Here is a 15,531-nt window from a genome sequence, read left to right as displayed (position 1 = left end):
GTTGGTATGAAAAAACTTATTAAACATGGTTAAATTTTGTTTCAGAATTGTCTAAATTATATGAACCAATAAGTTTATGTTCGGAAATTTTAATTATTTTTTTGAAAATATAATAAAAAACAATTGGCTTATAAATTAATATCTTGATTGTAGATTTTCATGGCATGTTGAATGAATAACTAGATTATGGAAGTTTAACAGGTATATTTTGTTGTGAATCCCAAGTTTAATAATGTCTATTTTGATGTAATAAAAATCAGTATTATATTTTTAATTAATATTGTCACGAGTATACATCCACATGGACTCGATAACTACGAAAGTATTAATATTTTGTATAATGTAAAGTTATTTTTGTGAGAGTTTTGAGTGTTTATTTTATTTGTACCTGAATGTTTATAAGTCAGTTTTATTTATTTTAGATTGAATGGTTTTTACTTGGGTAGTTATTAAAATATAAAGTATTGAGCAGTAATGTGGACTTTCATATATATTAGTTGCTATGAAATTCTATAATGAAAATTTAATAAATGTACAGCATACTTATTAATGTGTACAAATTTGTGAATTCAGTTTTTTTGTATACATTAGTAGTAGCTACAAGTTATAAAGACTCCATTTCATTAGTCGTAACTTAAAGCATTTTTAATTGTGTATATCAATAAGTCTAATATTTTAAGAATTCATTTTGAACAAGATTTTTAATCATAACTACATATTCCATTTCTACCATTATAAATGTATGACCTACGTGTTGTAATTTATATACTTATATATTTTTCTCTATTTCTGTTCAAAATTATTTTTTTGCATGTATCCTTGTCATGTTTTTACAAAAATATAGAAACATTCTGTCATTTGTAGTGACCATACATACTTATTTTCAAAGAATAATATTTATTCCTTGTGCTGAAATCTCCTAAGCAATTTGAGATTTAAACACTACATTTTTTTTTATCTTTAAATTTGAAAGACATTTTTTTATATAAATTAGTAATATAATCAAAGATTTAATATATTTACTATGATTGCTTTTTATTCTATTTTATATTTTATGATTTATTTTTTATTGTTAATATACCATGTATTAAATGTATCTTGTCATGCCGCATACTTGATATTTATCAATATTTTTGGAACCATCTGTATAATAAACTAGGGTTTGGCAAATAATTTCTATTAGAGTCCAGAAGTTTAAAAAAATAATAAACAAGTTCCAGAAAAAATTATTGTTCTTTTATGAAACAACTGTATGGTAATTTGAGTCAAATAATAATGCTAAATTAAAATAAAATATACATTTTTTTCATTATGTATTATCTATAATTTTTTTAAAAATGTAATTTACTCATTTAAATAAGATATGTTGATGATCCAGTTATGTACTTACGCGGTCAGCGAGTTAAAATAATCTATGCTAAAAACTATATAGGTACATTTTTTTTTTTTAATATATTCATAGAATCTTTTACAGGTGCGGCTCGTCAGAGGAGACTAATTCTGTCTCCCCTGAAAAAAACAGCTACTTGTAAAGAATAACTATTTAAAAATAAAAATGTATAGAAATATTTTTAGATTCTGAACAGATGATAAATGTATTGATTTTACAATGATGTATGATTTTTTATTTATTTTATTTTTTTCTTGGTGTCATCATCTTTTAGAGCAATTATGGTGCTTCAATATTTTACTTCAGCACCGTTTCTGAAAGGAAAGTGAATCTAGTTGATACTTAGGTGGGTCAAAAGTAAAAAAATGTTAATAGTTTTAAAAAGCGTCAGGAAAAACCCTAAAAAAGTAACGGAAAAACGCTAATTATTATGTATAACCGGTTTTTGACAAAATGGATTTTTTTGATTTGTTGTAACACAAAAACGAATCAATTAAAATACTTTCTATTTTCACTAAATGTTTAAATTAGCAATATCTATACACGATTCAATTATCAAAATATTTAGAATTTTTTTAATCTATTGATAAATAATTGAAATTTTCAATTTTTCAAAGCATTTTATTTTGAAATATCAATAAAAAAAAGTCCGAATTATGCAACTCATATAATACTCGTAATATATCCTAGAGTTTTGACTGACAATCATCTCCGTTCAGAATCGTTTTTCGTATACAATGATACCTATAATTGCATTTAAATCCATTATAATGACCTACTCTACAGCAGAGCAAGTTTCCGATTTTTTTTTATTTGAATTGAAAATATGTTATATCATTATCTTTGTTATTATAAATTGAAGACCATAAAAATCTAAAACATATATATACTCGTAGTTATTTTGACGGAAATACTATTTTAGTCATTTTGATGACGGTCGCCGTTTCAGTGAATCTGACGCCAGCCGTAACAATTAACAAGTAATGACGGAGTTGGCCAGGGAGAATAAACCGCGTATTATGTACCCTATTGAAACTGGGTTCCCGAAAATTATTTCCGTGCCATTGCACCGTAATTAGTCGCTGTACGCCGTTATCTGCGTTTATCTGCGAGTTAAAAATATTGACTATATAAATATTAAATTAGGTATTAAATATAATTAAGTGGCGTGAAGTTGCGATGACGGCAAAAACTTTTGTAGAATAGATAAAGCCAGAAGAAGAAATATAATTAACTTTTCACTAAAATTGTTTTTTTTTTTTTTTGTTTGTTGTTGTATGGAGTTAATATGAAATGATTAAAGTTTTCCTAGAATATTTACTACGAGCTGCTACTGATCTTTTGTAGTATATAAATATTTAGGTATATTTAAAATAATGATTATATCACAGAATAAGGTCCATTGTTCATGTCACGGCATATTAACCGCGCTGTGCTGTAGAAAAATCGTTTTAAGCTTATATATAACACAGAATAACAGATTGGTATGGGTTAGTAATGGTTTTTGTGTGCCATGTTGTATACGTGTGTCTTGATTCATAAGTAATAAGAAAAAAAGATTAAAAAAGATACTTAAATATGAACAAAAAAGGAATAGATTTTGGATACATTAAATTCTAGCCGAAATGGAGAAACATGGTGCATTTTATACACATCACATCATATTTATGGTCATCAATAGTTTTGTTCCATATCACTGATCATTCGTGAATCAATGTATAAAAAATATCGGTGTTGGTGAGTTGCAGCCCAATCCCTAAATTAAGTACGAGTTTTAAAGGTTCGTTTAGACTGCGCGAGTCGCGCATTAATCCTAGTGACGTGTAGACGGCTGTAGAACGCGAATCACGACTCGCGAGCCGTCGGTCCCGAGGTGCGCGTCAAAGGCGATTCGCTCCGTGTAAACGTTTTAATTATTTGTCTGTGCGCATCATCAAAATGGATCAAATTAAATGTATTCAATTGATTGAAACATAAAAAATATTCTGTTTTGTGGAATTCGCGAGAAAAGGCGTATCACAATAAAAACAAGCGAGAGGATGCCTGGCGAGAAATTGGAACAAGTTTACAACTCCCAGTTTCAGTATTGAAGGCGAAGATGATAACATTTTTATTCGACTTGTATACTCCTCATGAGCCTGTTACCGTATTGAAATCGCTGGCGAAATATTTTTCTCATCCACCAACGGCGTAGACGTTTTTGCCAACTTGCAATTCTTTTTTAAAATATGGGCTGCAATAAAGGCAAATGCTGCAGCCGCACGAGGTGGTACCATAGGACTCACAGTGGAAACATTTGCCATGGCTGCCTCGAGGATACTGACGGCTTGCCCTTTATCTAGGTGAGTCACGACTCATCATGAATCAGATTCGCGGGACTCACGCACGGTAGTGATGCGCGAGTATGAAGTCATCCGTGAAACAATGAATAGTATTGTCAGAATATAAAAATGGCAAACCAAAAAAAAAATTTAAATAATAGGTAACTTTCATCTGTATTTGGGTTATACATTTTCGTAAGTCCTAAACTTTGAAATTTGTAGCCTTCGTAGAGAATAATTGGTTTCGATTTTTCACTAGGTGTTTACAAACTTTAAAAAAAAGAGTTAGAAAATGCAATATAAAGTAAGTTATTTGAAGTTAAGTCACATGCTATCGAAAACAATTTCCAGCTAGGAAATCATCTAAGAACTTAAAAAACAATGCAAATCAGCTTCCGAGCTCTAGTAGTGACAAATAAAAAAAGAACAATAAATATTATAATTTTTTTTTTTCGATTATCGATATATCGATATTTTCTGAACCGATATATTAGCATAAAATGTTTTGTCATATTAACATTAATATTTTTCGTTTGAACTATCGATATTATGGTATTTTAGATAAGATGCTGCCCATACTGCTGGCACAAAATGAATACATTTCCCGGGCTGCAATTCACCGGTCTACAACACGTTAATGACATGTCAGGCCTAACCTAGACCAAACCTATAGTCAGAAATATATTAATAATAAATAAATTATTAGTTAAATTTTATAAATAAAGTTGTTGTTTCTCTCTTTATTAATAGTATTTTAAAATATGATAAACGTATTTAGTCATGAAAATTATGATTATTTATATTATACTTCTTAAATAGATTTTAAAACATACATGAAGTCTTTAATATAAGTGAAAGCAATTAGAAAATAATTAGCCATAAGCAATGTATGTGTGTGATATCATAATACAATTTAAGGGAGGATTTTTGAAGAATTTAAATAAAATGCAATTACCTATTGTAAAAAAAACAATTCGTACTCTAAGAATCACTATTTATTCACTTTTAATTTTCTTGGTCAAAAAAATTTAAAAAAATTCCTTAGCAGAGCGTGGTTTCGATCCACGGACCTCTGGGTTATGGGCCCAGCACGCTTCCACTGCGCCACTCTGCTACATGATCTTGGCGAATTATATAATGTAATTTAAGCTTTTTACTAATTTAACATTTTAAAATAAATAATTGATAATAATATTTGATTCATAAATTTAATAAAATAGTAGAAAATAAATTGGTGCAATCGAAATAGATGTACTGGAAAATACATTTATTACGATACTCCAGATAAACAATTACCATTCGGTTGGTTTGGTTTGTATCTCACGTTCAGTAATTTTTAAATAAAAATTATTTTTTTTATTCACCTGTAACCAGTGCTCGACTTGAGGGGGGCGCAGGGGGACGGAGTACCCCAAATAATTTTCAGAAATTTTAGCGTCCCCTACCATTATTACGCTATTGTCATAACGTTCAGCCAGTTTTGGGGACGTTCTTTTTTTTAAAGTAAATAGAGTCCCTCTTCTTTAATTTTGCCAAGTCGAGTACTGCCTATAACAATAAATTGGATTTCGTCTGGTACGATAGAAATGGTAGTAAATTAGTTACAAAGTACTATAACTGATTTTTTTTTAAAAAAATATTTTAAACATATGTTATGGTAACTAAATTATGAATATTCAAATTTGGTTATCATAATATTGTATACATAATACGTACTTATCTAGATACCTATTATTTTTTTATTTTTAAATTTTTAATTTCATTTTTATAATAATACATTTAAAACACAAAATATTTGTCTAATGAACCACTTTTTCAAAAATAATTATGTTTTTTTTATCATTCGGATACTACAACCTGGTATCGATCCTTACCGAATAGAAAAAAGGTTCAAAAGTCATAAATGTTTTGCTACGAAGGTACAAAGATAGATAACATGAATTTATAAAATGTGGTTGTAAATAACTCTTAATTTATTATTTTAATAAAGTAATATGATTATTAATTCATACCTTATATATATTTTTTAAAATATTATAAAATGATTTATTTTTTAGAAAAATTTAAAACCGTCTGACAAAAATTTGAAAAAACGCCATTGTATGTATATACATATACAAAAAACACGTTTATGGCGAGATGAGGAAGACATTTAGAAATAGATTATGCGTGTGATAATTCATTGTAGATATTAATACATTTTAATCATCGAGAGATGAACATACGGCATAACTGGAATGACTTATATATCGTACTAGGTAATTAGTTAATAAAACAAATAATGGAAGCTACCCGAATTAATACTTAAAGTTAAAACGATATCGATAGAAAATAAGTGGAGATAATCAATACACCTAAAATTAATCTTGGTTATAATTATTTTGTTAAAGGCACGTATGGTCTGTGCATAATATATTGTTATGTTCCTAATCAATATTTTTTCAATAATCGGCACTCGGCTGACAATAATTTTCGTAACTTCTATTGAGAACTCAATTTAGTGCACAACGAGTGCACTCTAGATGAGCATTCGCACCCTGCCAAGGGTCGATCGTGACTGCGGCGCACGTGCGTTGCCAGTAGATAGCTGCTGCTGCCGTCGCTGTCATCGATCCGCCGTTATCGATTGGTCAGTTCCATTATCATTTTCCCCTTCCGCTTATACTATTGTTTATCAACACGAGTTTGAAATTCGATAACACTGAACCCGGTAAAAATTAATCAATACGCTATGAACGACTACAATAATAATTAATCGCTGCGGAACTTTACAATGATTTCCTGCCTTTGTTCGTTGGCAATTCGTCGGGAAAATCTTGTTATGTACGGATAATGATTTGACTGTTTGTCATTATGCTGCCCGAGGTGGACGGTATAGAACAGTTATACAAGCGATTTTTCCAGGAAGCCCAAGAATTTCCCAAGTAAGTATAATGATCGATTCGTCTTGCCCATCTACAATTGTTATGAATTATTTTCTTCCCGATCAGGAAACAAAATGTTAAGAAGAATTGTCAAAAAGTCCAAAAAGGATCAAAGCTCTACAAGGTAAGTTTAACAGAGATGTTATACAATTGATCTGATATTTGCAGATTTGACATTTTTCTTTTACCCAGCAGGATGGCGGTTGGACTATGTACGTTTCAGGAAATGCTTCCTCCTTTGCAGTGCTATCAGCTGCTCGATATGCAGTATTTGATAGGCATGCCAAAAAAGCTGACGAAGCATACTGGAACTCTTCATCAGCTCCAATATGTCTTAAAACTCTTAGCCGAGTGTTACAAGCTTCCAACAATGTCCAGTCAATTTCATCTGGAGAAATTTTCATTCCTAAGGTTTATTTTTTTAAATGCTTTACTCTAAACAAATAAAAATTACTAACTGCTGTATTTTTAGGTTGTTGGTATTGGGTTACGTAGTGTGTTTGAACTTATCAAAGAAAGTAGAGTATCTTCTCCTGACATATGTACTAAAGCTCTGATGGCTCTATTAGATATAATTCAGTACCAATCACCAGAAGCTTTAAAAGATGAACCATCAGAAGTTATAGGTAAATTTTCTGATCAAAATAATAAAAATTGCTTTATATTCTTTTTATTAACTATTACTATTATTTAGATCCCTTATATGAACTTTTATTGGACATGGCAACTGGAAATTATGAGAATGGTACTTATGATTTTAAAGCTGTTTCCTGTTCTTGTCTTATAAGTTTAGTAATAGTTAGAGGAGATACTGGTAAAATACTCAATACTTTGGCAACATTAATAATGTGTCCATACAATGCATCTCCTACAAAAATAATTGTAAGCTAATTTATTTATATATGATGACAATACGCTATTATTAATAAATATATTTTTGCTTTAGTTACCAAAAGTTCTAACTAGTTTGCAAAAATGTATTAGAGTTCTTACACATGGCGATTATGAAACACCTGATTGGATGTCCAATGGAGTACCAAAATCATCAGAAATCGTAACACTAAATTTAAATTATCTGAAAAGTTTGTAGAATTTAATAACATTCATACAATTAAATAGTACATGCTCATATCATTTTTTAAACAGATATTAAAGGAATGGCATGTGATGGAGATTATTTATATACATACTCAGATTATGGTTTTCATAAAATTGGTACTGGTTTTGGTGGTACCGTTAGTGGACATCCATACATTAAGGTAGCTCGTCCATCAAATCTTCCATTACATTCTAATGATATTTGTCTTGGATTCTATCAAGTAAGTAAACATTCTATTATTTTATGATTCCTAATTTTGAGTATATTTTATTATTTATAGAAAATGTTGTACTTGAAAGTTTATAATGTTAACCAAACTACCAATCAAGAAATTGAGTTTTTAGATAAGGATTCATTTAAAAAGTTAGGACGAGTTCAACTGGATACTTCAGTCATATTGGATGCGTCTTGTAAGCCTGTATTTAATGATAAAGACAGATTGTGTTTCCTTGATCAATCTGCTGTAAGTATTTTATTAGTATTATGCATTTGATAATGAATAATAATTGTAATTATATTTTATTGAATAGAACAATTATGTGATTAAGAGTATTGATCCAAGTACTGGAAAACTTGTTAATGAAGTTCCTCTTGTATTAAGTCGCCGTAATGTTCGTATTTATGGCGTTTCTGAGTTATGGGATTCTATTACAGCAGAAAGTGCTATTAACAATGCTACTGACGAAGAAGTATGTTCTGTTACTGCATTAAAAGATAGTTTTATCATATCAGTTAAGTCTGGAAAAGTAAGTAATACAATAAGAAGTCCTTGTTCTTTGTCTTATGTTTTATTAATTAATTTTATTAGGCATTGCAATGGTCAAAGCCTAGTGGACAAAATGCTATGAATTTTTATTGTTCTACATGGTCGGAATTAAGTCTGCCTAATCCATGTAAAATCATTAAAGTAGCAGCTGGTCATGATGGCTTGCACTGTGTGTTGCTTTGTAACACTGGATCAGCTTATTTTATTGGAGTATCTCGACGTGGTGAAGATTGTGATCATGGAAAGTATAGAAAGCAACCTAGAGTACTGAAGCCAAAAAGAATAACTAAAATAGATGGGCAGTTCATAGTAGATGTAGCTTGTAATAATGGTACAACCGCATTAGTGACTAAAGATGGTCTTTTGTATATGTTTGGAAAAGATGATACTTATTGTGATATACATACTGGTAATTATTTAATTTATAAACTTTATTTTCTTTTATTTATTGATGTTATTTTTAGGGCTTGTCAAGGATTTAAAAAATGTTAAAATAGTTAAAATAGCTTTAGGCAAAGCACATGCAATTGCCTTGAGTGCTAAAGGACATGTTTATAGTTTTGGAATTAATAACAAAGGGCAATGTGGACGTGATATATATGCTCCTCAAATTAATAAAAATAGTAAGTAACAAAGCAATATTTTTTATGAAGACTTAATATTTTGTTATAAATGTATGTGATAATATAGATTATTCAGAAGTAACCAATATTGAACCAGTTAGCCAAAATAGTGTTGCTAATGAACAGGGTACAATTGATGATGACTGCGATGAAAATAAACCTAGGGAAGATATTTGTAAACCAGGAAAACACAATTGGAAACATTCAGTTTGCATGATTTGTACTGTATGTGGTGAATGTACAGGGTATAGCATCAGTTGTTTGAGTAGTATACGATCAAATCGAAAATCTGGCCAGTAAGTTAATTTAATAAATAATAGTTGAAGTAATAATTTAGTAAAATTATAAACTCTTAGGTACAAACAAGAAAGTCTTAATAAGTAGTATTTTAAATAGGTAATAAAATAATTTTCATTTTTATTTACTTGAATTAGTTTTGGCTTAGCTTCTGGAGGAGCTGCAACTATATTTAAAAACAATGATAAGTTATTGTTTGAATGATTAAAATTTCACATTTAAAGTATTTATAGTAATAATTGTAACTACCACATGTTACATTTTTTTGTAAATTGTTGAATATATTTCAGAAAATTCCACGGATGAAATATTTTATTATGAATTATTGTTTAACTTTTGGAGCAATATATTTATACTTTAATATTATTGAGGAATTCAGACTAATTATTAGTCATTATGTTTTATATGGATTTTAATAATAAGATGATAATATCATAACTTTAATATTCCCAGTTTAAATAAATATTGATTAAACTATATGTAGTTTTAAATTTAAAATAATTCAATTATTATTGCATTGAGTAAGATAGTCTATTGTATTCAATGCAATATGTTAATTGAATTTATTAATAGGTCAAAATGTCTGTTGAATAGGCATTTCTTCAAAAATTCAATATTGTTTAAGTAATTAGATAAAAGTATAGTATTAATACCTAAGAGTGACAATTTAGTTAATTTAATTTGAATGTATGACTAAAAACAGAAAAAATGTATTAAGTAAATTAACATATTAATTCTTTAATTAAAAACATTAATATTTACATGTATAATTAATTTCAGGGAGTGTGGTTGTGGTGAAGGAGATGCTGGATGCACTATTTGTGGTTGCTGTCGTATATGTGCTCAAGAAGTTGAAGATAATTCTGAATTAGCAATACTTGGACCAAATGGTGCTGGTGATATTGCAGGAATGATGAGACTTGATGTTATATTTGGTATTGGAGGTATATAATGTTAAATTACATTTATTTAATTTATTTATTTTATTAACATTGTTTACATTCTTAACATAGATAAAGTAAAAACTCATCAAGAAGCAAGTCTTGAAGATCACTTAAAAAAACGATTGAATAAACGTGAGCAACGACAAAAACTCCATTTGGTACAATCAGATTTGTCTAGAGATACAGATATTGATAGTAATTTACAAATTGCTAATAATACTAACATTCATTTTCAATCTCATAATAGTATAATAGCACGAAGTTTTATTGGTAAATACTTATTTTTTTTAAAAAAATTTCATATTTATGATATTTATTAGTTCAATATTTTGAATTCAATAGATGATACAATTAATAATCCAGGAAGCGATATAGAAAGAGATACCACTAGAATGACTATTTTACCTCCAGCTCGAATATTTTTACCAACTGACTGTCCAGTTGTTCAAATTAGTTGTGGTTTACATCATTCAGGTATTTATTTTTTTATAATTTAACCAATGTTGGTTAATGTATTAATTTAATTGGTAATACTTGCAATACTTGTTTTTATAGTACTACTATTGAGTAATGGGAAAGTAATAACATTTGGCAGTAATTCTAATGGTCAACTTGGTTGTAGTTTATCACTTAGTAGAAAAGGTCCAACAATATTAAAAATACCTCGTTTAAAACATCCAATCATTAGTGTATCAGCTGGAAGTAACCATACTGCATTAGTTTCAAAGGATGGAAAACTTTATACATTTGGCAGTTATTTGGTAAATTGTTTCTATTTTATTTATTATTGTATTATATAATTAATTTATATTTTTATTATTATGTTTTAGAAAAGTCAACTTGGTCGTGATAGCGGTTGTAATAGTGTACCATTGAGTGTAGAAGATATTAATCCACCTCATACTAGAAGGGCAAAAGAAGTAATGTGTTGTGGTGATCAAACAATTGTTAAAGTTGACGAAGCATTAATTAATAGTAAAATTTTATCTATTGCTGCCAATAATGATACAATTTGTAAGCATTTCAGGATTAATATTAATTATTTTAAACATATAATAAGTTTTTCAACACTAATCATACCATTATTACGATTGCATGTTATTCAATCATTCAAATTGTCTTTATTACTTATCTTGCATGTGCATTAACCAGTGGTGATGACTTCAAATAAATGCTTAGCTATTAATAAACAGGATGGCACTTGTAATAGTTATTCAGGAAATAGTCAAGTACAATTTGATGAAAAACATACTGGAATGTGGTGCTTTGATTTGTTGTACAATAACTTATGGCAGTAAGGAATTTAATATTAATTTTATTTTAATTTAATATTTATTTAAAATTAGTTTGTATGTGTAAGTATAAAATAAGTTAAAAATATAGTTATAATAATTTTTAAAAAGATAAAAACATGATATATAGTACTGTAATATCACTTAATGTGTATAATATTGAATTACAAACTAAAATTAAATTGACATGTATATTTTACATGTATATAAATTATAGACAAATGATATATGCTGATAATTCATTTTTATTTTATTGAATTTCGGATTACAACAATAACAAATGTTGTAACAAATTCAATACTATATTGAGAGAAAAATTTACTTCAAAAAGTTGTTGCTACTGATGTTGTTGAAAATTCCTTATATTTAGAATTTGTACAAAATACATAAATTATTATTTATTTAAAATTATTATTAATAATACAAATATAAAAGGTTTTGAGATGATTATATTTTTGAAAATTATTCACTGCATTTTTGAGAAAAAAGAGTTCCTACAATATTTTTAAAAATATTTAAATGATGTAAAAATATATCAAAAGCAAACAAATCTAATTAATTTTTTCAGTATTTTTTGAATTTATTTAACATTTGTCAAATATGGTAAATTTTATTTTATACAAATATTAATTTAAATATATAACCAAATTTTAGTAACTTTTATAATGGTATCTTATTTTTGTTTATTGTACACAAATATAATATAGTATATATATAGGTACTTGATATTATTATTATTAATAATAAAATTTATTTATTTCAGTATTATTGATAAAAGTGAAAAAGTTGTTGTTACATGTTACAATGTAAATAGTGCTTGTAAGAAACATTATGATAGCTGTTCCTTATTGAGTTATGAACTGGCTTTACCACCAACTGCCGGGATTTCAGTTTCTCGACTACAAGTTTTAGTAAATTTTTTAACTTGCATGGATATCTTAGCACAAAATTTGTCTATGTTTCCTATTGGTATAGCATCATCACAAAGTAACATACCTATTGCAACAAATGTGGTAGAAACTAAAAAAGAATTTTTACATATCAATCGATTTGCCAGTATGTAAAAAAGAAATATTTAACTTTAATTAAATATATTTTTTAAGTTAATTTTTATTTTTCTTAGGTTTGGGAGGTGGATGGGGTTATTCTGGACATTCAGTTGAGGCTATTCGATTTTCAACTGATTGTAATATTTTATTGGTAGGATTTGGTTTATTTGGTGGAAGAGGAGAGTACACAGTTAAACTTAAGGTAAGATAAATTTTTGTATTTTCTGTTTTAATGAAATAAATTGATTACATTTAATATATTAATAAAAATGGATTTGAATAAATAAAGAATAAATAAATAAATGTTTTTGATTAAAGTTACTATAAAATTAATGAAACTATAAATATTTATTTATTCTACTCTTTAATACAAGATAATGTTTTTTTAATGACTTTTTAATTGATGTTTTAAAAGCTAATTTAAGATTATTTTTTTATACAATCCAATTTATGTATGAATATTTTAAATTTATTATTTATTCTGTGTACAATATTTTGTTAGTTCTATAAATATTAAACAATTTATATTATTAGTTTAAATAAAAAGTTGAGGCTATAATTATTAAATTATGGTTTTATTGTATTTAGCTTTATGATATTGGTTTGGATGGTGGTGATCAAGAGTATGATGGTGAACTGATGGCAGAAACTGATGTACTTACTTATGAATGTGCCCCTAGACAAAAGCATCCCATCTTGTTCGATGAACCTATTGCTCTTTATGTAATTGTTCATGATAATTAACAAACATTTATTATTTATTTGATTTTATTTATTATTTGTTTAGGCGAATCGATGGTATGTGGCATGTGCTAGAATAACTGGTCCATCAAGTGATTGTGGTTCTAGTGGCATGTGTAGTGTCACAAGTGATGAACAGTAATACACCAATATTATATTATTAATATTAACTATTATGTTTGTTTTAATATTTTATAATTGTATGTACTAGAATAACATTTACATTCAAATCGTCTCGAAAATCAAATAATGGTACAGACATAAATGCTGGACAAATACCTGAAATATTATATAGAACTGTTATTCCTGATTCACAGTCAATTTCAACTATACATACATCAAATAATGATATTCACATACTAAGTGATGCTTTTTCTCATACAGTAAACAAGGTATTTAATGAAAATGTATTCTAAATAACAAATGCATGAGTTTTAGATTTTACATTTAAATTAAATTATATGTCCAAAATAGTAAGAAACTAATCTTAAATTATTTCATATCAAATTCTCCATATTTTTAACCATGGGTGTAGCTTGGTATTATTATCTATGGGGGCTATATTATAGGACTAGAAAAATGTATTCCAAAAACTCCTTATCTTTAATTTGAATTAAAGAGAAAGAGAACATTTCTAGAAAAACAGTTTATAGGTGTCTCATTCTTTACCTGACATTAATTTTGAGTTATTAAACTTATTTTTTTTTTTAAATAATAAAATATCTTCTTTCAATAGTTAATTGTGTTTTGCCCAATATTTCAAAATACTATCAACTAAGCGAGAAAACATTGTTACTGGGCGATATTTGTATCGCCTAGTTAACACGTTTAAAAAATGCACTGAATAAATATACAAAAATTGGAGACAACTGATAATTTTTGGCGTAAGGCAAAATTGTAATACAAATAATTTTAAGGAAAAACTAATATAAAAAATTTCAAAACATTGATGTTTTCTTCGATATATATCAAAGGCTAAACATCAATGTATCGAACACAAACCTTGATGTTTTAAAAACATCCATGTTTTTTGCCCCCCTCTAGTACTTACGTTTAGTGTAATTTGAGTTGGTCCTGTTGACAAGTTCCATAAATCGGCCAGAAATGAGTCATTTAATGTAATTTCAGAATGCTCGGATTGAATATTGTTAAGATCATAAGGTATTGACGAATTATTAACTTAAATTTTACTATTTATTGGACTTGGATCATCCACTGCAAAGTCTTCGTTGTCCCTAGTTGGTGGTAATATTTTCTCGTCAGGCTTTTTCTTTATATATTAAATATACTAAACATTTTTTTTAAAAAAAAAAAAAATAAAAAAAAAAACGAGAAAAAAATAAACAAAGATATCAAAATCAATCAAAAATGTATGAAATAATATGCTTTATAGTAAAATATAAGACAAACGTGTGCGTGATTAGCAGTACACGAGCAAACAAAAAAGACAGACCAGTCACCAATTTCGAGAAAAATACCGAAAAATAAATAATTATTATGTGTGTTCCATACAAATTATTAACCATTATCATTATAATATTATCATCGGATGACGTGACAATGCATTACCCAACGATCGCGCTGGGTAAATCTAAAATTAATACGACGTTTATCTATAAATAAAATACGTTTGTGATAAAAATAAGTAGTTTTATGTATGTTAGTGCAATAATTGTCTATACACAAAAGACTGCTAATATTTAAAGCTTGATAAATTATAGGAACAATTATAAAAACATTTAAAACTAGAATTTATTAATTTTAGATAAAATGAGAGGACTATAGAGATTTCTATGGGGGCTACAGCCCCCACAGCCCCATGCATACTACGCCCATGTTTAACATACTTTTTATGATTATTTGGTTATAAGTTTTTTTTTTTTTTTAAATAATTAGATAAATTGAAAAAAGCATTTGCTAAAATTCACAGTTATTAATTATAAATATAAATACAGATTTTCTCCATTCATGGGCGTCCCCAGACATTTTTCTAGGGGAAAAATTAATTTAAAAAATAAATGAAAATTTTTTTATACATTTTATTTATAGTAAATTATTATATTTCGTCATTATTAAAATTATGAA

At 27.5% G+C, this 15,531-nt stretch overlaps 1 protein-coding gene, 1 long non-coding RNA gene and 1 other non-coding gene across 3 annotated transcripts in view; 1 reads left to right on the top strand and 2 right to left on the bottom strand.

The window, feature by feature from the left end:
- Window positions 1-4,753: 4,753 nt before the first annotated feature.
- On the bottom strand, window positions 4,754-4,825 carry Trnam-cau. The gene has a single exon. It is a non-coding gene; the product is annotated as a tRNA-Met (tRNA).
- Window positions 4,826-6,123: 1,298 nt separating this feature from the next.
- The window catches only part of LOC112690567 (E3 ubiquitin-protein ligase highwire), a 285,898-nt gene continuing 276,490 nt past the window's right edge, over window positions 6,124-15,531 (top strand). Inside the window, 23 exon segments of the mRNA XM_025564601.1 lie at window positions 6,124-6,635; window positions 6,702-6,759; window positions 6,828-7,046; window positions 7,108-7,261; window positions 7,330-7,517; window positions 7,582-7,717; window positions 7,782-7,954; window positions 8,015-8,197; window positions 8,265-8,480; window positions 8,543-8,909; window positions 8,965-9,123; window positions 9,191-9,419; window positions 10,201-10,364; window positions 10,434-10,634; window positions 10,707-10,838; window positions 10,920-11,125; window positions 11,195-11,378; window positions 11,517-11,658; window positions 12,420-12,712; window positions 12,780-12,907; window positions 13,294-13,428; window positions 13,493-13,584; window positions 13,658-13,838. Coding sequence (XP_025420386.1) covers window positions 6,565-6,635; window positions 6,702-6,759; window positions 6,828-7,046; window positions 7,108-7,261; window positions 7,330-7,517; window positions 7,582-7,717; window positions 7,782-7,954; window positions 8,015-8,197; window positions 8,265-8,480; window positions 8,543-8,909; window positions 8,965-9,123; window positions 9,191-9,419; window positions 10,201-10,364; window positions 10,434-10,634; window positions 10,707-10,838; window positions 10,920-11,125; window positions 11,195-11,378; window positions 11,517-11,658; window positions 12,420-12,712; window positions 12,780-12,907; window positions 13,294-13,428; window positions 13,493-13,584; window positions 13,658-13,838 — 4,011 coding nt within the window. The 5' untranslated portion in view covers window positions 6,124-6,564.
- LOC112690568 lies at window positions 7,859-14,699 on the bottom strand. Its single transcript, XR_003149228.1, has 3 exons — window positions 14,498-14,699; window positions 9,549-9,586; window positions 7,859-7,947 (listed from the first exon to the last, which is right to left on the bottom strand). It is a non-coding gene; the product is annotated as an uncharacterized LOC112690568 (long non-coding RNA).

Source organism: Sipha flava, unplaced genomic scaffold, assembly GCF_003268045.1.
Source record: "Sipha flava isolate LNK unplaced genomic scaffold, YSA_version1 50_pilon_pilon, whole genome shotgun sequence".
NCBI classification, from domain to species: domain Eukaryota; kingdom Metazoa; phylum Arthropoda; class Insecta; order Hemiptera; family Aphididae; genus Sipha; species Sipha flava.
Note: the sequence above shows the minus strand (reverse complement) of the source record. Positions and strands in the feature narration are given on the sequence as shown.